Source organism: Hyperolius riggenbachi, chromosome 1 (genome assembly GCF_040937935.1).
Source record: "Hyperolius riggenbachi isolate aHypRig1 chromosome 1, aHypRig1.pri, whole genome shotgun sequence".
Classification (NCBI taxonomy): domain Eukaryota; kingdom Metazoa; phylum Chordata; class Amphibia; order Anura; family Hyperoliidae; genus Hyperolius; species Hyperolius riggenbachi.
Window position 1 is genome coordinate 60,254,915 of NC_090646.1, and position 22,993 is coordinate 60,277,907.

Genomic DNA, 22,993 nt, shown 5'->3' on the forward strand with positions numbered 1-22,993 from the left:
CACAAGTCAGGGTCACCAGCAGGCAACCACTGTAAAGGCAGGTGGGGAGATTATCCTGACCCCACTCAGGATTAAGAAGTCACTCTCTGTAAACAAGAGAAAAGGGTGGCAACCCTCCACCAAGGGTGGTCTCGAAATTGTATGTAAGGAACAGAGGCGTCAAAAGTATAAAATTAGATTAAATGAGCTTAAAGAGAATCTGTATTGTTAAAATCGCACAAAAGTAAACATACCAGTGCGTTAGGGGACATCTCCTATTCCCCTCTGTCACAATTTCGCCGCTCCCCGCCGCATTAAAAGTGGTTAAAAACAGTTTTAAAAAGTTTGTTTATAAACAAACAAAATGGCCACCAAAACAGGAAGTAGGTTGATGTACAGTATGTCCACACATAGAAAATACATCCATACACAAGCAGGCTGTATACACCCTTCCTTTTGAATCTCAAGAGATCATTTGTGTGTTTCTTTCCCCCTGCATCTCATGCACTGAAGTTTCAGGCTGCTCTTTTCTTCCTGCAAACAGCTTTGCCCTTGTCTGTAATTTCTCAGTATGTGAAAGCCCAGTCAGCTCAGAGGACGATTTATCCAGCTTGTAAAAGATAAGAGAGAAGAGAGAAGCTGCCCTAATCTAACTAATACACAGGCAGTGTGCATAGAGGGGCCTGGAAGGGGGAGTTCATAGCAGAACCACAACACTGAAGAACTTGGCAGCCTTCCAGACACAGGCCGACAAGTCTGACAGGGGAATGATACATTGATTTATTACAGAGACTGTGATAGTAGAAAGTGCTGCAGTAAGCCAGAACACATTAGAATAGCTTTTGGAACTTGTAGGATGATAAAAAACAGGATGCAATTTTTGTTACGGAGTCTCTTTAAAAACCAACTCAAATGGCAAAAATGAAGGCGGAAGTGGTGGTCTTACCTCCCTCAAGCAGACACGACAACGACTGCGATTCAGACAAACACATTTATTAGAAACTCCCAAAAAATTTGCAACGCGTTTCGCAGGCTCAATCCTGCTTCATCAGGCAATACAGGGAGGAGTATCAAGCGATCTGCACAAGGAAGCTGCTTAACTTGAATCCTTGTGAAGATCGCTTGATACTCTTCCCTGTATTGCGTGAAGAAGCGGGATTGAGCCTGCGAAACATGGTGCAATTTTTTGGGGAGTTTCTAATAAATGTGTTTGTCTGAATCGCAGTCGTATGTGTAACTTACATTTGGTAGAACAGCAAGGAGAACGCCAGCGCATACCACTAAGGCTGCATCTGAAATGACCACCCAGCCCCTCCTCCTGAGTTTCCTGTTTGCATGATAAGTAGTAGCAGATTTGCATATGATTTGCATCTGAATTGAATGCGAAGTGTGCAGAGTCTATATAGGTGCTGCACACTGAGCTGGTGGTCATTTCAGATGTAGCCTTAGTGGTATGCGCTGGCGTTCTCCTCGCTGGTCTACCAAATGTAAGTTACACATTTTTTTTGCTTAGCTGCTCCCAAGGTTTTAAATTTAGGTTAGGTCACTTGCCCGGAGGTTTGCCTCACCGTGGCGCAAGTGTCTAGTATAATATACTTTGCATGCAAACCATATTGGAAGCTAAAGTACCTCCTAGTTTAATAAATGTTAGCACTTGTCTTGGATGCAGGGCATGCATTTTTCAGTCTGGCAGAGGCGGTGTATGCCTGTGCGATTAACCATTCAATTGCAACATGTGTATAGGGATGCGCAGCCTTCCACCCCACCTTTCCTAAACTCTGAACAAAGCTGCTAAAAATACTTACACTAAAAAAACAAAAGATATAAAAAAAAAAAAAAATCCTGCCTTTTGCAAAGGCGCCAGTCATACTTCCTAGAGAAGCAAAATGTCAGAGAGCAGAACAGGAGCTGATAAATGAGCAGCTCAGAGACTGCGGAGATGTAGAATTGTACATTCTTCATCTAGATTTCCACTTGACAAGATCTATATTTTTATCTGTCTGGAGCTCAGATAAGCAGCTGTCACTGTATAATCCCTCTTGTATGAAGCAGTGACAATAGTCGGAAGGTCAGAGCTCAGTGAGGAAGAATGCAGAGATACAATAATGATTGCAGAGTACTCCGCACACGCCTATCAGAGCAAGCCTTCCTATTGTTCATCTGCTGCCTTTATCAAGCATCTCCTTCCTGCTACTGGAAATGTGACTGCTCTAAGAACACTGCAGGGGCTACAGCCCATTACACTGACTATGTACACAGTATAGACACACAGGACACCTCCTTCCTGCTACTGGCAGGGTCAGCTGCTGGAGATGTGACTGCTTAGTAGCCAATTTATTTAGAGGCTTGCAAGTGCTCCAGGCCAATTTATTTTAGAACATTTTTTTTTTATTTGTTGCATTTCCTTGCTGCTAATTAGTGCTGCTGTAATGTGTATTTATGGCCACTTGTCACTAGGGGGCAGTGTGAGACAATACCGGAGGACTTCTGCTTTCAATTTCTATATTTTCTGCCAGCAAAGAGACATCAAAGCATTCCAAGAATTTAGTTCTTCAGTTCTGCCGGCTGAGAGCAAAAAGCAGTGCGCTTATTTCAAACAAGAGAACGCCATTGAAGCTGCTAATGGGTTAAATATGAGAATAATTACAGTGGTATTCAGAAACAAACATGCAAAATGATACCGATGTACTGGTAGAAAAATGGACCTCAGTCTCAGAAATAAGCATATCACCTGTTAAAGAGGAAATCCAGCCTAAACAAGCATACTGTTACATTAGTTATGTTAATTAAAATAGATAGGTAATATAATCTCTTACCCACCCTGTTTTATAAGAACAGGCGAAGGTTGGTGATTTCATAAGGGCAGCCTTCTTTTTGGTTGAAAGGAAGTGACAGGGAGCACGAGACAGTTTCAACTGCCCTGTGTGCTGATCACCTCTCCCAGTTGCTAGGCAACGTGAACAACAAAGGAAATCCCATCATGCTTTGCACAGCATCAGAGAAAAAACGCCGGGGCAGGTCTCTTTGATGGGTGGAGCTTAGCTAAAAATGCAGCTAAAAATGATGCTTCCGTAAGAAAAACAAAGTTCTGATGCTGTGAAACTGTTAAAGAAACACCAAACCTTTTCAGTTCTGCTGAGTAGATTTTTAGTCTGGAGGTTCACTTTAAGTGAATGAGCAAATTCACTGCTTATTCTCTTCAACAAGAACCTTCTAGAGATACTTACCCCGTCATACAGCTTGACAGAGCTCATGTGACTCCTTGCTATGGTCAGACTGCCATAACTGGGGTGAACAAACAGGATACCATCCGAAAGGAAGTACAATTTACCTGAGGAAAAAAAACCATACAAACCCATTTATATCATTTTACTAAAACAGCAAATAAGTACACGCTGCCCTATTAAAGAAGAACTGTAGTGAAAATAGCTTTTACAATATTTCATTATGATTAGTCAGTCAGTGTTTGACCATTGTAAAATCTGTCCTCTCCCTGATTTACACATTTATCCCAGGTGGTGACATCTTTAGTCCCGTCAGGTGATCTCTGTGGAACATTCCAGTTACTGAGAGTTCAATGCACAGAGGCAGAGACTGCTTGTTGCAGTTGACAACAGGCATTATTTCCTACAATGTAACATGGTTCACAGAAAAGAAACTGTCATGGCCCTGGCATCACACTGTGGGAGGGGTTTCACCACAATATCAGCCTTACAGATGCCCCTGGTGCACTATTTAAGAAAAGGTAAAGATTTCTGCTGGCAAGTATGGTATCAAGCTCAATCCTGGGTTAAGGTACCTCTTTAAAAGGACATTCAAGGTGATACGATGAGACATGTGCTTAGCATACAAATAACTATGCCGTACATTTTTTTTTCTTTCTCTGCCTAATAGAGTTAAACATCAGGAATACCAGTGACAATTTCATTGCAGTCAGGACCTGGTCGGACTATAGGCAACCTTCACTGATAAGGGATGAACAATATAACTCTCCTGCCAGAAAATGGCTTCTGAGCGCAAGAAAGAGATGAAAAAGGTTCATATATTTCAGCTCTGGCATACTTAAATGATTGTGTCATTGAGCAGAGACCATGAAACAGTAAAAAGTTAAAGTGTTGAATTAACTACTCTACGGCCGGGTCACGCTGATGGGCATGACCGCGGCGGCAGCCCCAGGACCGCCTAACGCCGATTGGCATAAAGTTCTGGGGCTGGCTTTTGCAGGAGAGCTTCGCCTTCAGTCTCCCAGCGACGACTGCCGCTCGGCGACTGTTAGACGGCAAAACTGCCATCTAATTAGTCTGTACAGTGCTGCGATCCACAGCAGCGCTGTACTGGGGGACAGCCATGTGACATAGCTGTCCCCCTGGGGGAGACAGAACTGATCGGCTGTCATAGGCTGAAGCCTATGACAGCTGATCACAGGGATTGGTTGGCGAGGGAGGGTGGGCCTAGCACAAAAATAATAATAATTAAAAAAAAAGTAAAATTAGAAAAATATTAAGATAAATATTTACATAAAAAAATAAGCATCCTGGCAGGGATCAGACCCCACCAACAGAAAGCTCTGTTGGTGGGGAGAAGGGGGGGAATCACTTGTGTGCTGACATCTGCGGCGCTGCAGCTTGGCCTTAAAGCTGCAGTGGCCAATTTACAGAAAAATGTACTGGTCTTTAGGGGGTTTTAAGACTGCAGTCCTCAAGTGGTTAAAGGGAAGGTCCAGAAAAAAAAAAACTAAATTAACTTACCTGGGGATTCCTCCAGCCCCTGGCAGCAGTCCTGTGCCCTTGCCGCAGCTCCGGTGGCTCCCAGTCCCCTCCGGTGCAGATGCCGACCTCGCCAGAACGGCATCTGCCTGCGCTCCAATGTGCGTCTCATGGAGTCGCACCGACGTCATCCGGATTGTACTGCGCCTGCGCAGTACAGTCCGGATGAAGTCAGCGCGACTAATTGAGACACACAGTGGAGCGCAACTAGGCCTCTGACCCCCGGAGGGGAGCCCTGGCCACCAGCAGGGAGCAGAGCCGTGGCGAGGGCACAGGACAGCTGTAAGGGGCTGGAGGAGGCCCGAGGTAAGTTGATTTTTGTTTATTTTTGGTGCCTGGATGTAGCCTTTAAATATAAAATTAAAGCTTTGGTATATCTGGGAAAGTCATTTTTAGGAGAAGGAGGATAGATACAAATTTTTATCTAGTCAGTTTATTTTCACCTCGGGGGTCCTTTAGGCCCCTTTTACAATAGCAGGAAAAAACCTGCGTGCGTTACCCTATTTTGCTGCAAAAGCAATGAAAGTCTATGGAGACTTTCACACTTATTGCAGTCCGCCGGAAATATCCAAGCCGACCGAAAGGCAACAGTGCGTAGCGTAAGCACCGTGCTTAAAGGGATACTGTAGGGGAAGGGGGCGAGGGAAAATGAGTTGAAGTTACCCGGGGCTTCTAATGCTCCCCCACAGACATCCTGTGCCCGCGCAGCCACTCATCGACGCTCCGGCCCCGCGTCCAGTTCACTTCTGGAATTTCAGACTTTAAAACCATTGCGCCTGCGTTGCCATGTCCTCGCTTCAGCTGATGGCACCAGGAGCGTACTGCGCAGGCCCAGTATGGTCTGTGCCTGCGCCATGCGCTCCTGGTGACATCAGGGGAAGCGAGGACACGGCAACGCAGACGCAGTAGTTTTCAGACTTTAAAGTCTGAAATTCCAGAAGTAAACCGGAGGCGGGGCCGGAGCATCGGTGAGTGGCTGCACGGGCACAGGATGCCTGCGGGGGACCATTAGAAGCCCCGGGTAAGTTCAACTCATTTTCCTCCAACCCCCCTACAGTATTCCTTTAAAGCACTGTGCTTGGGGTAATGTAAGTCTATGGGTAACGCACAAAGTGCAAACAACCGAGCGTGGTGCTTCTCCCTGCGCATGTGCAGACCGACGGGGAATCCCAGTGATGTACTTCCTGCCCAGCAGGGAGTACGTCACTGTACGGGGCGGTGCTATGCATATGACCCTGACAGCGCACTCTGCTGCAGGGTCATAGGTTTGTCATGTTTTGCGTTGTGGCAGAACGCAGGAGCATCGCATCCCTTTCCACCACCAACCCCCCCCCCCCCCTCCCCGCAACGACAAAACTTGCCTTAAAGTGTACCAGAGACTGAGCCTTAAAGCAGAATGAAGCCCAGCATTTCTACTTTGCTCCAATAGATTATTTACTGCATATTATATACAACCAGCATTTTTTTTTACTTAAACTGCATTCAAAGGGTTAACACAGGCTTTAGAAGCTTCCCTGTCTGCAGAGCTGGCCACTTCTGAACTTTACATAATGTTATCTTGTGTTTAATTGTATCAAGTGAGAAATGTAAACAAAGCCTTCTCTCACACTGCCGGGTCCCCTGAACAAAGTCAGACAAGCATAAATTCTTTCTGATTAAGTTAGAGGATGAATAAAGCAGTTATAAATAAAATGCAAAGTCAGCTCTCAGAGTAAAATAAGTGTAGTTTAGGAACATATAATTTTAAAATGAATCATAATACTTAAGCACAAAAGCAAATATGCTAACTGTATGGCATATAGAAAGTAGGAAAACATGTTTTTATTGAATACTATGTCAGGGTTTTATACCGCTTTAAGACGCAACTGAGCTGTTACAGGGGCTGATCGCAGCTGAAAGGCAGACCGCGTGAGGAGAGCGTGGGACTCAGACAAGCTAATGGGGCTGGAGGGAGCCCCAGGTAAGTATCAAATCTTTAGTTCATTTGATCTCTGGTTCACTTTAAGCATTGCATTGATGGAATGAGTGCAGTGCTGCCCTTGACCTGTGACTGCACCCTGCTCACAATGCTCTACACAGGAGCAGCTGTGCCTGCTCTCACCTTCCTCTGGTGAAATGTGCTGGCTGCTGGAACACATAAAGGCCACATCACCTCCGCACAGGAAGCTCCCGAGGAAGGATTCCGGTTCCTGGGAAATACAGAGGAGCCGTTATTAATGGATATCTCGTGTAATACCGCCCCCTTTCACAGACAGAGAAAGGCATATCTCACCTTCACAGCACTCAGGGCCTTATCAGAGAGCTTCACTTCATTCTCTTCAACCTGGAAACAGAGACATGGAAATAAACAGCACATAACCAGCAGTGACTTAACCAACACTGCAAAGCAGACTCAGCTAGTGTGGGAGTCATCTAAAGTAGCCAAACAGTAACCAATCAGGTATAAAGTGTACCAGAGCTGAGTAATAATAAAAGTTTTATACATACCTGCGGCTTCCTCCAACCCCATCTGCATGGATAGCTCCCACGCCGCCATCCTCAGCCTTCTCCTGCTCAGGTACCGGGTCCCGTAACTTCAGCCAGTCTAACGCAAGAGAAGAGCGTGTCTCTCCAGCAGCCACCAGAGAGATACGTAAAGGGCGCACTTATCTTGCGCAGACTGGCCGCGGCTGGAGGAAGTTACAAGACCCGGTACCAGAGCAGGAGAAGACTGAGGATGGTGGCGTGGCAGCAATCTGTGTGGATGGGGCTGAAGGAAGCCGCAGGTAGGTATAAAACTTTTATTACTACTTAGCTTTCGTTTCTTTTAAGTTCTACATTCTGATGGGAAGCCTGACCCATTGCTACAGGTGATTGGTAAGATGCGCTATCTGTCCCAGGAGAGGACGCCAGAATGTGTGCTCCTAATCCCTAGATAGGTTTGATGCAATGAATGTGTTTGCATGTCTGCACTATGCATGTTACAGGGCCAGAGTAGGGACACCTATGTTTACCTGGGAACTTCTGTGCATTGTAGGTGATTAAGCATAAGAATGCATTCTTCTGTGAGCTAAGACCCCGGCTTTTAACTTAGCTGTAGGGATAACAGTTGTGCCTGTATGAGTAAATCTGTGAATGCATTTGTTTGAACATTTGCATGCAAGAGTGTGAAGGGTTAATAGATTTTTGCTGTTTTCTGGCCACACCCCCTTCAGCACCTCCCTTTCCTTAATAACTTATTTAATGTCCTAACTAGAGGTGATGTGCCTGGATATATGTGTTGATTTTTTTATTGCTACAGGCAGGAGCTCCAGTTCTCTTCCAGATCTCATGAGTCAGGTCCATTTCAGTATTAACCTCTTCCACACTATAGGTTACTTACCCATAAAAACCACAGCAATTTTCACATTTCACTGCTCCCATTCATTCGCTAATAACTTTATTGCTACTTATCACACCAAAATGATCTATATAGTGTTTTGTTTTTTTCCACTCTAAATCAGGCTTTCTTTTGGTGGTACTTTTTGCTAAGAATTATTTTATTTCCTATGCATTTTAAAGGGAATAATAAGTAAAAAAAATAAAAAAGTAATTATTCTTCATTGTTCAACAATTAAAGTTTAAAAATAAAAAGTGCTACTACTGTAAATAAAACCCACACGTATTATTTGCCCATTTGTCCGAGTTATTACAACATTTAAAACTATGTCCCTGGTACAATGTATAGTGACAATTTTTTTTTATAAAGGGTGTATTTTTTCTGTCTTCTATACCCATCAATGATTACAAGCGCTTATTTTCAAATATAAGAATATATACCCTCATGAAAAACAAAGTCCCTAAGGTAATGTGTTTTTGTTTTGTTTGGGTCGAGGGGGGGGGGGGGGGGGGATGGGTTGCAGGGGGTAGAAGGGTAGAAGGGTTTAATAACTAACAAAGGTTTTTTTTTAAAATGTATTAGTGTATTTTTACTTTTTGTCCACGAGATGTCCCCACATTTTATTCCTGTGTACTATGAAATTTTGCTCTGTGTATTTACCCAGCCTTGTGAACTCCTCATATGATGGTTGTTGGCCTGATGGAGCGACTACCATTTTTTATTCTGCGCATGGTTTGGTGTTCAGAGGCACAGGGGAAAGCTGCTGGTGGTCCCTACTGATGTCAGATTGCACCCAAGAGGTTAGGGGCTCATGACCCTGCGGATGACCTCAGGCAAGTCTGTTCTCAGGCTTTTATCCTATTTTATCCTATATCAGACATGTGTCCAATCGTGGATATGCTTCATTGCAGGGTTCTCCCCAAGCTCTTTTAGCCGGGTGCTCCACCCGACTAGTTTTGGTGACCAACCGGCTGTCATCGGCTCATCTCCTCCTATACCAGGGGTCCCCAAACATTTTGGGTCAAGGGCCGGGTCAACATACTTTAGACTGCTTGGGAGCCAGAGTATACATAAAGTGATGTAGTCGTCTTTCCAGGCCAGACAGTGAAACATACCCATGTGACAACCTGCAGTCCAATTGGATAGCAGTGTAACCTGATGTGGAATTTGATTGGAAACCAGCGAATTACTGTTTTCTGGCTTCCATGTGGATGGGTGGTGTCAGCACTGCTATTCTATATGCGTACCAACAATATTTAAAGATGTAGCTGACCGCATCAATAAGTAATATATTTTGTGTGTGGGGGGCCGGTAAAAAAGCCTCAGGGGGCCGCATTCGGGCCGCGGGCCTTAGTTTGAGGACCACTGTCCTATACTGTAAGCAGAGTTGTGCAGAGAATTGCCAGTCCTACATTCTCTCATCTCGCTGTCACCCGGCTGGAAGAAAATTCTGGGGAGAACACTGCATTGTATGCGTAGGATGCGGATGCTTCCAACATTAGACAATGTTAGAAGATTAGCCTTGGCACCGGCAGAAGGGCTTAACCCACATATGCCTGTTGGATATTTGTTGCAGCTGATACACATCCTGCAATAAATCTGCACTGTTTCTATTTCCTGTTTCCATGGAAGCAAACATATTGTTAACATTCCACGCTTTCAAATGAGCGTATCTGCCATGGCAGTCATGTGACATGGGAGAGAGATCAAATTACAGTTGTGATTAGACACAAATGAGGGGGAATTAGACAGCTAAACTCTCTAAATAGCATTTCTCTATGTTGCTCTGTGTATTTGCCCATCCTTGTGAGCTCCTCATATGATGGTTATCAGCCTGATTGAGAGGCTACCATTTCTTAAGGTGGCCATACACTGGTCGATTTGCCATCAGATCGACCAACCGATAGATCCCTCTCTGATCAAATCTGATCAGAGAGGGATCGTATGGCTGCCTTTATTGCAAACAGATTGTGAATCCATTTCAGCATGAAACCGATCACAATCTGTTAAGCTGCCGCCGCCGCCTGCCCACCAGCTATACATTACCTGCTCCGGCCGGCGCGACTCCCCCGGTCTTCGATGTCTTCTTCTCCGCGCTGGTCTCCGGGTCTGGCTGGCTTCACTGAACTTCCTGCCGGTGGAAGTTTAAACAGTAGAGGGTGCTCTACTGTTTAAACTTCCTGCCGGGACAGGAAGTTTAGTGAAGCCAGCCGGACCCGGAGCCCAGAGCGGAGAAGAAGACAGCGAAGACCGGGTGAGCCGTGCCGGCCGTAACAGGCAATTCATTACCGCTGGCGTCAGTTGCTATCGACGCGATCCCGACCCGCCGGCGATCGAGCAAAATCTTCTGCACGGACGGATCGACGGGAACGATTGATTTCGGACGGAAATCGATAGTTCTGTCAGCGTTTGCGCAACGATTTCACAGCAGATTCGATCACAGTGATCGAATCTGCTGTATACCGGCGGGAAAATCGTTAAGTGCATGGGCCCCTTAATGCTGGGATGTGTGGTTGATTTCCAGAGGTGACGCTAGTGTTTGTCCTCTCCGATTCATGCAGGAATTGTCACCTGTCACCTGCGTGCACAAAAAGCTGAAGGGTAAATTGCCCATCTTGGAAAGCTCCTGTGTACCTGCATTTACAGCAATTATCGCAATTTGTGCCGACAGAATTTAAGCCCCGCTGTGATCTCCTATAAACTAATTACATTCCATTTTCACACGGCTTAGAGGCTGTGTCAGAGCACTCGGCAGTTTCTTGTGGCAAGGTCCTTCAAAGGAGTAATGCTGGGAATACACGGTTCGTTTTTGCCTTCGTTTAAACCTTCGTTTCGATTGTGCCTTTTGTCCGTTTCGATCCCGAAATAATCGATCATACGGTTAATATCACCACCCACGGTTTCGTTTTTTTTTCGATTCTGATGGTTTCGTTTTTCCAATGATCGAAGGCTGCAAAGAAACGAAACGAAAATCCCTTTTTACAGGGACGGACTAGCATAAACGAATATATAATCGATCTGAACAGCCATCAAGCCTACCAATGGCTCGATTAGATGGATAAAGAGAGATAATATCAAACATGTTCGATCACTAGTTGTTCGTTTTTGGGGTCTATTAATCGAAACTATAATGAGATTATGACTATTTTCACATACGTTTTCAACACTCGATTCGTTTACCGAATGAATCGAAGGTTTAAACGAAGGCAAAAACGAACCGTGTATTCCCAGCATTAGTCTTGGATGTTGGCAGACTGTACAGCAGGAGAGGAGCTGGATGTAGAGGACAGATCACTGCAGCGCACACGGCAGATAAAGTCCCTCTGTAGTACTTCTAGGCCTGTTGTCACCCACCATACAATGATATGATGATTACTGGGAAAAGCAGGCATTACTCACAAGCCACGACATATAACGAGGTACAGCAGCAGTAAGTATGACATAGCTGTTATCCGAAGTGATCTCTCCATCTGTAAAAAAATGGGCACACTGGAATGTCAGAAGACAAATAAGGCAAATAGACCGAAAAAGAACATCCAGTATTATAAAATAAGGTTGCACAATGCAAGTGCCAGCAAGTACACTTGTTATAGCGCAATACTTTCCTGAGTATGCAGGAAGTCCCTCAATCTAAGGCCTGCTGCCTCTAGTGACCCCACAGTCTCAGCTCTGCTCCCTCTAGTGGCTCCACAATCACAGGCCTGCTCCCTCTAGTGGACCCACAGTCTCAGCCCTGCTCCCTCTAGTGACCCCACAGTCTCAGCCCTGCTCCCTCTAGTGGCCCCACAGTCTCAGCCCTGCTCCCTCTAGTGGCCCCACAGTCTCAGCCCTGCTCCCTCTAGTGGCCCCACAGTCTCAGCCCTGCTCCCTCTAGTGGCCCCACAGTCTCAGCCCTGCTCCCTCTAGTGGCCCCACAGTCTCTGCCCTGCTCCCTCTAGTGGCCCCACAGTCTCAGCCCTGCTCCCTCTAGTGGCCCCACAGTCTCAGCCCTGCTCCCTCTAGTGGCCCCACAGTCTCAGCCCTGCTCCCTCTAGTGGCCCCACAGTCTAAGCCCCGCTCCCTCTAGTGGCCCCACAGTCTCAGCCCCGCTGCCTCTAGTGGCCCCACAGTCTCATCCCCGCTCCCTCTAGTGGCCCCACAGTCTCAGCCCCGCTGCCTCTAGTGGCCCCACAGTCTCAGCCCCGCTGCCTCTAGTGGCCCCACAGTCTCAGCCCCGCTGCCTCTAGTGGCCCCACAGTCTCAGCCCTGCTCCCTTTAGTGGCTCCACAATCTCAGCCCTGCTCCCTCTAGTGGCTCCACAATCTCAGCCCTGCTCCCTCTAGTGGACCCACAGTCTCAGCCCTGCTCCCTCAAGTGGCTCCACAATCTCAGCCCTGCTCCCTCTAGTGGCTCCACAATCTCAGCCCTGCTCCCTCTAGTGGACCCACAGTCTCAGCCCTGCTCCCTCTAGTGGACCCACAGTCTCAGCCCTGCTCCCTCTAGTGGACCCACAGTCTCAGCCCTGCTCCCTCTAGTGGACCCACAGTCTCAGCCCTGCTCCCTCTAGTGGACCCACAGTCTCAGCCCTGCTCCCTCTAGTGGACCCACAGTCTCAGCCCTGCTCCCTCTAGTGGACCCACAGTCTCAGCCCTGCTCCCTCTAGTGGCCCCACAGGCTCAGCCCTGCTCCCTCTAGTGGCCCCACAGGCTCAGCCCTGCTCCCTCTAGTGGCCCCACAGGCTCAGCCCTGCTCCCTCTAGTGGCCCCACAGGCTCAGCCCTGCTCCCTCTAGTGGCTCCACAATCTCAGCCCTGCTCCCTCTAGTGGCTCCACAATCTCAGCCCTGCTCCCTCTAGTGGCTCCACAGTCTCAGCCCTGCTCCCTCTAGTGGACCCACAGTCTCAGCCCTGCTCCCTCAAGTGGCTCCACAATCTCAGCCCTGCTCCCTCTAGTGGCTCCACAGTCTCAGCCCTGCTCCCTCTAGTGGACCCACAGTCTCAGCCCTGCTCCCTCTAGTGGACCCACAGTCTCAGCCCTGCTCCCTCTAGTGGACCCACAGTCTCAGCCCTGCTCCCTCTAGTGGACCCACAGTCTCAGCCCTGCTCCCTCTAGTGGACCCACAGTCTCAGCCCTGCTCCCTCTAGTGGACCCACAGTCTCAGCCCTGCTCCCTCTAGTGGACCCACAGTCTCAGCCCTGCTCCCTCTAGTGGACCCACAGTCTCAGCCCTGCTCCCTCTAGTGGACCCACAGTCTCAGCCCTGCTCCCTCTAGTGGACCCACAGTCTCAGCCCTGCTCCCTCTAGTGGACCCACAGTCTCAGCCCTGCTCCCTCTAGTGGACCCACAGTCTCAGCCCTGCTCCCTCTAGTGGCCCCACAGGCTCAGCCCTGCTCCCTCTAGTGGCCCCACAGGCTCAGCCCTGCTCCCTCTAGTGGCCCCACAGGCTCAGCCCTGCTCCCTCTAGTGGCCCCACAGGCTCAGCCCTGCTCCCTCTAGTGGCCCCACAGGCTCAGCCCTGCTCCCTCTAGTGGCCCCACAGTCTCAGCCCTGCTCCCTCTAGTGGCCCCACAGTCTCAGCCCTGCTCCCTCTAGTGGCCCCACAGTCTCAGCACTGCTCCCTCTAGTGGCCCCACAGTCTCAGCCCTGCTCCCTCTAGTGGCCCCACAGTCTCAGCCCTGCTCCCTCTAGTGGCCCCACAGTCTCAGCCCTGCTCCCTCTAGTGGCCCCACAGTCTCAGCCCTGCTCCCTCTAGTGGCCCCACAGTCTCAGCCCTGCTCCCTCTAGTGGCCCCACAGCCTCAGCCCTGCTCCCTCTAGTGGCCCCACAGTCTCAGCGCTGCTCCCTCTAGTGGCCCCACAGTCTCAGCGCTGCTCCCTCTAGTGGCCCCACAGTCTCAGCCCTGCTGCCTCTAGTGGCCGCACAGTCTCAGCCCTGCTGCCTCTAGTGGCCCCACAGTCTCAGCCCTGCTCCCTCTAGTGGCCCCACAGTCTCAGCCCTGCTCCCTCTAGTGGCCCCACAGTCTCAGCCCTGCTCCCTCTAGTGGCCCCACAGTCTCAGCCCTGCTCCCTCTAGTGGCCCCACAGTCTCAGCCCTGCTCCCTCTAGTGGCCCCACAGTCTCAGCCCTGCTCCCTCTAGTGGCCCCACAGTCTCAGCCCTGCTCCCTCTAGTGGCCCCACAGTCTCAGCCCTGCCCCCTCTAGTGGCCCCACAGTCTCAGCCCTGCCCCCTCTAGTGGCCCCACAGTCTCAGCCCTGCCCCCTCTAGTGGCCCCACAGTCTCAGCCCTGCTCCCTCTAGTGGCCCCACAGTCTCAGCCCTGCTCCCTCTAGTGGCCCCACAGTCTCAGCCCTGCTCTCTCTAGTGGCCCCACAGTCTCAGCCCTGCTCCCTCTAGTGGCCCCACAGTCTCAGCCCTGCTCCCTCTAGTGGCCCCACAGTCTCAGCCCTGCTCCCTCTAGTGGACCCACAGCCTCAGCCCTGCTCCCTCTAGTGGCCCCACAGCCTCAGCGCTGCTCCCTCTAGTGGCCTCACAGTCTCAGCGCTGCTCCCTCTAGTGGCCCCACAGTCTCAGCCCTGCTCCCTCTAGTGGCCCCACAGGCTCAGCCCTGCTCCCTCTAGTGGCCCCACAGGCTCAGCCCTGCTCCCTCTAGTGGCCCCACAGGCTCAGCCCTGCTCCCTCTAGTGGCCCCACAGGCTCAGCCCTGCTCCCTCTAGTGGCCCCACAGGCTCAGCCCTGCTCCCTCTAGTGGCCCCACAGGCTCAGCCCTGCTCCCTCTAGTGGCCCCACAGGCTCAGCCCTGCTCCCTCTAGTGGCCCCACAGGCTCAGCCCTGCTCCCTCTAGTGGCCCCACAGGCTCAGCCCTGCTCCCTCTAGTGGCCCCACAGGCTCAGCCCTGCTCCCTCTAGTGGCCCCACAGGCTCAGCCCTGCTCCCTCTAGTGGCCCCACAGTCTCTGCCCTGCTCCCTCTAGTGGCCCCACAGTCTCAGCCCTGCTCCCTCTAGTGGCCCCACAGTCTCAGCCCTGCTCCCTCTAGTGGCCCCACAGTCTCAGCCCTGCTCCCTCTAGTGGCCCCACAGTCTCTGCCCCGCTCCCTCTAGTGGCCCCACAGTCTCAGCCCCGCTCCCTCTAGTGGCCCCACAGTCTAAGCCCCGCTCCCTCTAGTGGCCCCACAGTCTCAGCCCCGCTGCCTCTAGTGGCCCCACAGTCTCATCCCCGCTCCCTCTAGTGGCCCCACAGTCTCAGCCCCGCTGCCTCTAGTGGCCCCACAGTCTCAGCCCTGCTGCCTCTAGTGGCCCCACAGTCTCAGCCCTGCTCCCTTTAGTGGCTCCACAATCTCAGCCCTGCTCCCTCTAGTGGCTCCACAATCTCAGCCCTGCTCCCTCTAGTGGCTCCACAATCTCAGCCCTGCTCCCTCTAGTGGACCCACAGTCTCAGCCCTGCTCCCTCTAGTGGACCCACAGTCTCAGCCCTGCTCCCTCTAGTGGCTCCACAATCTCAGCCCTGCTCCCTCTAGTGGACCCACAATCTCAGCCCTGCTCCCTCTAGTGGACCCACAATCTCAGCCCTGCTCCCTCTAGTGGACCCACAGTCTCAGCCCTGCTCCCTCTAGTGGACCCACAGTCTCAGCCCTGCTCCCTCTAGTGGACCCACAGTCTCAGCCCTGCTCCCTCTAGTGGACCCACAGTCTCAGCCCTGCTCCCTCTAGTGGACCCACAGTCTCAGCCCTGCTCCCTCTAGTGGACCCACAGTCTCAGCCCTGCTCCCTCTAGTGGACCCACAGTCTCAGCCCTGCTCCCTCTAGTGGACCCACAGTCTCAGCCCTGCTCCCTCTAGTGGACCCACAGTCTCAGCCCTGCTCCCTCTAGTGGACCCACAGTCTCAGCCCTGCTCCCTCTAGTGGACCCACAGTCTCAGCCCTGCTCCCTCTAGTGGCCCCACAGGCTCAGCCCTGCTCCCTCTAGTGGCCCCACAGGCTCAGCCCTGCTCCCTCTAGTGGCCCCACAGGCTCAGCCCTGCTCCCTCTAGTGGCCCCACAGGCTCAGCCCTGCTCCCTCTAGTGGCCCCACAGGCTCAGCCCTGCTCCCTCTAGTGGCCCCACAGGCTCAGCCCTGCTCCCTCTAGTGGCCCCACAGGCTCAGCCCTGCTCCCTCTAGTGGCCCCACAGGCTCAGCCCTGCTCCCTCTAGTGGCCCCACAGGCTCAGCCCTGCTCCCTCTAGTGGCCCCACAGTCTCAGCCCTGCTCCCTCTAGTGGCCCCACAGTCTCAGCCCTGCTCCCTCTAGTGGCCCCACAGTCTCAGCCCTGCTCCCTCTAGTGGCCCCACAGTCTCAGCCCTGCTCCCTCTAGTGGCCCCACAGTCTCAGCCCTGCTGCCTCTAGTGGCCCCACAGTCTCAGCCCTGCTGCCTCTAGTGGCCCCACAGTCTCAGCCCTGCTGCCTCTAGTGGCCCCACAGTCTCAGCCCTGCTGCCTCTAGTGGCCCCACAGTCTCAGCCCTGCTGCCTCTAGTGGCCCCACAGTCTCAGCCCTGCTGCCTCTAGTGGCCCCACAGTCTCAGCCCTGCTCCCTCTAGTGGCCCCACAGTCTCAGCCCTGCTGCCTCTAGTGGCCCCACAGTCTCAGCCCTGCTCCCTCTAGTGGCTCCACAATCTCAGCCCTGCTCCCTCTAGTGGCTCCACAATCTCAGCCCTGCTCCCTCTAGTGGCTCCACAATCTCAGCCCTGCTCCCTCTAGTGGCGCCACAATCTCAGCCCTGCTCCCTCTAGTGGCGCCACAATCTCAGCCCTGCTCCCTCTAGTGGCTCCACAATCTCAGCCCTGCTCCCTCTAGTGGCTCCACAATCACAGCCCTGCTTCACTCTAGTGGCTCTACAATCTCAGCCCTGCTCCTTCTAGTGGCTCCACAATCACAGCCCTGCTCCCTCTAGTGTCCCCACAATCTCAGACCTGCTCCCTCTAGTGTCCCCACAGTCTCAGGCCTGCTCCCTCTAGTGGCTCCACAATCTCAGGCCTGCTCCCTCTAGTGGCTCCACAATCTCAGGCCTGCTCCCTCTAGTGTCCCCACAATCACAGCCCTGCTCCCTCTAGTGGCTCCACAATCTCAGGCCTGCTCCCTCTAGTGTCCCCACAATCTCAGGCCTGCTCCATCTAGTGTCCCCACAATCTCAGGCCTGCTCCCTCTAGTGGCTCCACAATCTCAGCCCTGCTCCCTTCTAATGCCCCCACAATCTTGGGCCTGCTCTTCTGCATGCACAGAAGACACGGACCCATCAGGGGTCGGTGATACTGCAGAGGCTGCCAGAGGGACCCAGGAGCTGTGACAAGGGACACACGTGATCTCTAGGTCCAGCAAGAACCAACAAGAAAGTAAAGCTAATTTTTTTTAATGGCCTCAGAAATCCTTTAAGGATGGGGTTCATCCGTTACCCCTTATCAAATACTGTTCTTGTGGGACTCGTGTGTATAAATACATACATAAATGGGAAATTGCATTTCACTTACATTACACGGCTTCGTACAGAGACATGTAACAACTTGCACAAGACACGGGGAGGCAGAATAACAGATAATAATATATAATAAGAAAACAAGCAAGACGCCACCAGAGTGACTAATGTTTTGTTACTGTGATCTTATTTCCCACAGATAGAAGTAAACTTGTCACCCAGGAGGAAATCCATCCTTTGTAACATTATTTAGAACAAGGTCGGATTATTATTCTGCCTCTGACTGTCATGTTTATGTGTCCTGAAATAGACCGGTGTGGTTAACAGCCCAAAAAGGCAGCACCAGAGTAAATAATCACACCCGCCGGGTAAACATTGGCTTTTCCACTTGCCACGTTCAGCTCAGGATGCGGCTGTTTATGTCTGAATACAAAGTTCAGTCAGTTTAGAGCAGCCTTTCTCAACCTTTTTACCCTGGAGGAACCCTGCAAATAACTTTTGGTTCTCAAGGAACCCCTGCAAACAATTTTTTGATCTGGAGGAACCACTGCATTTATTTTGCAGGAGGCGTGGTCTTTAAAAGTATGTGTGGCTGTTTATTTCACTACCCCCATTACTCTGCCACTCCTTATACTGTCTCCTGATCCCCAATTTAGTGCTTCTTGTTTCAGTACCACCTACTATTGTGTGCTCTATTATACTTCCACCACGATGGGGGAAAATGCCAAGGAACCCCTGCAGAGTACTCAAGGAACCCTGGGGTTCCAGGGAACCCTGGTTGAGAAAGCCTGGTTTAGAGCAAGGAGTGGAGAACTCCAGCGCGCTCCCTGTTCTGCTCTCTGCCTGTAATGCCATTGTGATAAAAGTCATTTAAAGATAAACCATGAACATGAATTGAACTTCATCCCATTCAGTGGCTGATACCCCCTTTCCTATGTACAGATAGTAGTGTGATGCACACCTCTTGGTGCTTGTAATCGATGAGCCAGGCTAATGATCCGGCAGCACTCCGGCTCAGGTTCCAGTAGTAGAGATGAAGCCGGCACCATCCGTTGTAATTTATTGCTCTTTTATTGTATTAACCTGTTGCCGCCCGCGTCACGCCAATGGGCGTGGCCGCGGCGGCAGCCCCAGGACCGCCTGAAGCCATCTGGCGTAAAGTCCTGGGGCTGCGTTTTGCAGGAGAATGCGCGCAGGGTGCGTGCGCATCTCCTGCTTGGTGGGCGGAGCAGAGCTCCGCCTTCAGTCTCCGAGCGGCGGTTGCGTAATCGCCGTCTATTTACATGTACAGCATGTGATCAGCAGCAGCGCTGTACTGGGGACAGCACTGTGACACGGCTGTCCCCTCCTGAGCAGCAGAGGTGATCGGCTGTCATAGGCTGAAGCGTATGACAGCTGATCACGGGGATTGGCTAGCGGGGGAGGGAGGTTTCCAATTCATTTAAAAAAAAAGACATTTTTGAAAAAAAAAAAAAAAACACAAAAACAAATACAAACAAACATTGGGGGGGGCGATCAGACCCCACCAACAGAGAGCTCTGTTGGTGGGGAGAAAAGGGGGGGGAAGAATCACGTGTGTGCTGTGTTGTGCCGCCCTGCAGCTTGACCTTAAAGCTGCAGTGGCCAATTTATTGAAAAATTGCCTGGTCTTTAGGGGGGGTTTAACACTGCAGTCCTCAAGAGGTTAAAGCATGACAGCAAAAAACAGGCAACGTTTCAATCACTGTATATGCCTGATGCGGCGTTATCGTCACATCTGAGTAGATAATGTTTATTTACATATGGTAATTAGCCATGTGCTTCTGGGAGAGTGCACCCTCATTTGGTCGCATTATTATATACATCTGATGCAACGTTTTCGTCGCATCTTGGTATGTGGTTTTCTATTGGCTCGCAGCCCCGGCTTCCTTGTAAACACCAGGTGATGTCAGCGGCTGTTCCAGACGCTTGCGTCCCCACTCGTCTGCCCATTCGCACAGGGACGGCTCTGCGCACCACCCCTAGTGCGTCATCCTGCGAGGCTCCTATTAGGTCTGCCAAGGGCGGGGCTTTGGAGCACTAAGCAGAAAGGGGCGGACAAAGGAAGTCGGACGCCGCGATTCAAGGTGAGTGGGTGTTGGAGAAACCAGACTTCCTTGATCCTATAGCATTGCAGCAAAGTAGTTCCCCATCAGGTCTGATCTATGGAGGACCATTATGATTGGAGGATAACAGTTTGAATTGTATTGGCTGCTGCTTAACCATGCATACTATTTAAACCCATGTGATTCTGTGATATGTGATTGATTGACAGCATAGCTTGACAAAGATGCGTGCAGCCTTGAAATGTTGCCTGTTTTTTGCTGTCATGCTTTACTACAACAAAAGAGCAATAAATTACAACGGATGGTGCCGGCTTCATCTCTACCCACCTTCCTATGAGAAACCTTTTGCTCAAACGGATCATCAGGGGGCTCTGTATGGCTGATATTGTGGTGAAACCCCTCCCACAGGAAACTGTCAGGACCATGGTCCTGGCAGTTTCCTATCTGTGAACCTCGTTGCATTGTGGGAAATAGCTGTTTACAACTGCCAAAAAAGCAAGCAGCATCTCCTTCCATTGACATCACCTGCCAGCAGTAAAAATGTCACCATGTGGTAAATGGCAGAATGTAAATGAGGGAAAGGAAAGATTTTACAATGGGCAAACACTGACCAAATCATTTATACATAATTATTGTAAAAATTAAGCACTTTTTTTATTACATTATTTTCACTGGAGTTCCTCTAAGTAATAAGCCGGGTTTACACTGTACCAGATGCGAAACTGATCTTGTAAAAACTGATCTGTTTTCCGTTTAAATTGAACAAGTTTGTCACAAAGGCTTCTTTTCCGTTTTCGTATCGCCACCCACTCAGTACCTGTGCTCCTCCATTGCTGCCGTCCATTTGGGTCTCTGCACACTAGAGACGCCAGTATATAGATCTAAGAGGCATTAGGCTCCCATTGGTTTGAAAAGGACCAATGGAAATCCTTCTTATGGGTCTATTGCAAACCAAATTTTAGCCTGATGCTTCTGATGGGGCTGAAATCGGTATACCGGCGTTTGTTTAGTGCAGGGACCCAAATGGACAGCGTCAAGAGTGGCAAATGGATGGCAGCAGGTGAGTATTTTGTGAAAACAGACGTGGCAAGCAACCTAGTGAGAACATTGATTCCATCAGCCTCCATAGTCATCCCCTCCGGATATGTTGTGCTGGACTCAAAGTTGCATTTCACTTATCAGACCGGACCAAATGGACTGATGTGAATGGATCGCATTGCTTTGCATAGGATTGGAACCGTTCTGCTAAATGGAGCGCTTTAGTGCCAGGATGAACACTGCCATATTATTGCCACACACAGTAACCAGGACATACCTTTGTCTCTGACGGGTATCTCAGACTTCAGGAAGGTTTCAGAAAACACAATGGACCCCAGGTTTCCTCTGGCCCCGTGCAGGTCGGGAATGTCATAGACTGCCATGGAAGCCTGAAAGATGACAAGGTGACGGGTCACTGAGGGTTAAAGCTCAAAGTATTTCTCATAGCGCTAGTCTGATAAAATGGTCTGCAGCTTGGTTGAAGAAAAAGGTGGCCACTAAAGATACAATTCACTTTGTTTGAGATAATTCATAATTCAGTTTTCTCCCCAGAAAATGTTTCCAGCCGGGTGGCATGAAAACGTAGGAGGGCGGGATGCAACTGGGGAATGCAGGGCGGGTGAAACTCGACTCAAGCATAGGAGGAGGATAAGGAGGCAAGCTGATGACAGCTGGGCGCTCACCAAAATTAGCCGGTTGAAGCATCCGGCTAAAAGAGTTTGGGGAGAACACTGCGTATGATCGAACCACGGAACCACAAATGTACCGAAAATCTCTGAACCAATCCGATACCGTCAATCTGATCGGATAGGTTATTTTTGTCCGTTAGTGGTCCAGAACAATCATTTTCAATCAATCGTACCAATGATCAGAAACAAACAATTGTTTGGCAAATTGTATAGTTAGTGGCCACCTTATCCCATTAGCAGGTTCAAAGAAATTATCTCGTTGGAGATAGTGTGCTGCTTTTGACCTCAGTCGGCAGAACTCCTTGTGCTGTAAATTCTTGGAATGCTTTGAGGTCTCTCTGTTAGCAGAGGATATAAAAACAAAGCAGAAGTCCTCTGTTATTGTCTCACACTGCCCCCTAGTGACAAGTGGCCATAAATACACATTACAGCAGTACTAATTAGTAGCAAGGAAATGTTACAAATAAGAAATTAAAAAAATGTAGAGTCATGCTTTAATATTGAGTGCAATGAAAATATAAATATATACGTACGGTCTTTATCAAATATGTACTATCGTCATGGTCTAATGGCACTACTCTGTAAGAGATAAAAGGAATACACAATTAATAAGTGGCACAACGCTGGCCCATTGCGGGCAACTGGCAAAGCTCTAAGTGGGAACAACAGAATAAGCACATTGATATGTCTGGCACTAATTACACAACAATGCAGCACTAAAGGTACCTTACCTGCCCAAACTATTCACAGCTTCAATCTGAAATGATACTTTGGACCTGTAATGGGAAAAACAAAAATCAACTATCATCTCACCGAGGACGCTGGATGAAGGCCCAGGTAAGTAAAATGGAACTTCTCCCCCACCGCCCATCTCAGGTGTACTTTAATGTCATGAAAAGTGGTTGCCCATCACTGCAGCTTTGTGCCCTTCCATCTCTCCTAATGACTGACTCTGCCTGAAAAGCCCCCATGTGATCGCTTTCCTGACAGCTCAATCACAGGCAGAGACAGTCACAGACCCAGACCCTATATAAGGGCAACTCCCGCCTTATGTCAGAACTCCAGTGTGTGCATCACACATTTGTTAGTCTGATATATCACGTAACTCATTTGTCCTCCACTCCTAGCTTGTAGACTTGTATAAGGGATGAAATCACAGCATAATTAAACTGCTTTCACTCTGATGTTTATTCCCATGTCGGCTCTATTTTAAACACAAAGAGAGAGAAAAAATAAAGCTAACCTCAAAGCGGTTCTCATTTGAACAAGATTAAAGGAGTCCAGCCACATCCAGAAATTGTGCTCGGCCACTTCCTTTGCCTGTAAGAATAGGAGACATAGTGAGAGTCGGGTCACAGTGGATGCAGGAGAAATTATCCCTCAAGCTGCTCAATACAAAGAGACAACTTTATATATACCAACGCAAGAGGAGGAGTCAGCCTGGAGCAGCAGCTGCTAAGAGCAGCCAATAAGAATCCTTGATCTGGATGCCATGTACTCCATTTCTACAACAGCTTTCCTTACGGTGGCCATACACTTACCCATTTTTTGCATTAGAGTCCGGCCCATTTGAGAATTTGATCGAATCAGCTAGTAAATGATGCCACAAATTGATTGCCAATCAACCGATTTTCGGCTGAAACCGGTCATTCGTGCAGCAT

The 22,993-nt window shown here is 49.8% G+C and overlaps 1 protein-coding gene across 1 annotated transcript in view; it reads right to left on the reverse strand.

The window, feature by feature from the left end:
* DNAAF9 (dynein axonemal assembly factor 9) overlaps positions 1 to 22,993 on the reverse strand; it is a 157,060-nt gene that overhangs the window by 72,752 nt on the left and 61,315 nt on the right. The window contains exons 14-21 of the mRNA XM_068274655.1: positions 22,576 to 22,652; positions 22,064 to 22,108; positions 21,866 to 21,911; positions 20,921 to 21,032; positions 11,503 to 11,573; positions 7,018 to 7,068; positions 6,847 to 6,934; positions 3,207 to 3,310 (exon numbers count right to left, since the gene is read on the reverse strand). Of these exons, the coding sequence (XP_068130756.1) occupies positions 3,207 to 3,310; positions 6,847 to 6,934; positions 7,018 to 7,068; positions 11,503 to 11,573; positions 20,921 to 21,032; positions 21,866 to 21,911; positions 22,064 to 22,108; positions 22,576 to 22,652 (594 nt within the window). The remainder of the gene's footprint in view (positions 1 to 3,206; positions 3,311 to 6,846; positions 6,935 to 7,017; positions 7,069 to 11,502; positions 11,574 to 20,920; positions 21,033 to 21,865; positions 21,912 to 22,063; positions 22,109 to 22,575; positions 22,653 to 22,993) is intronic.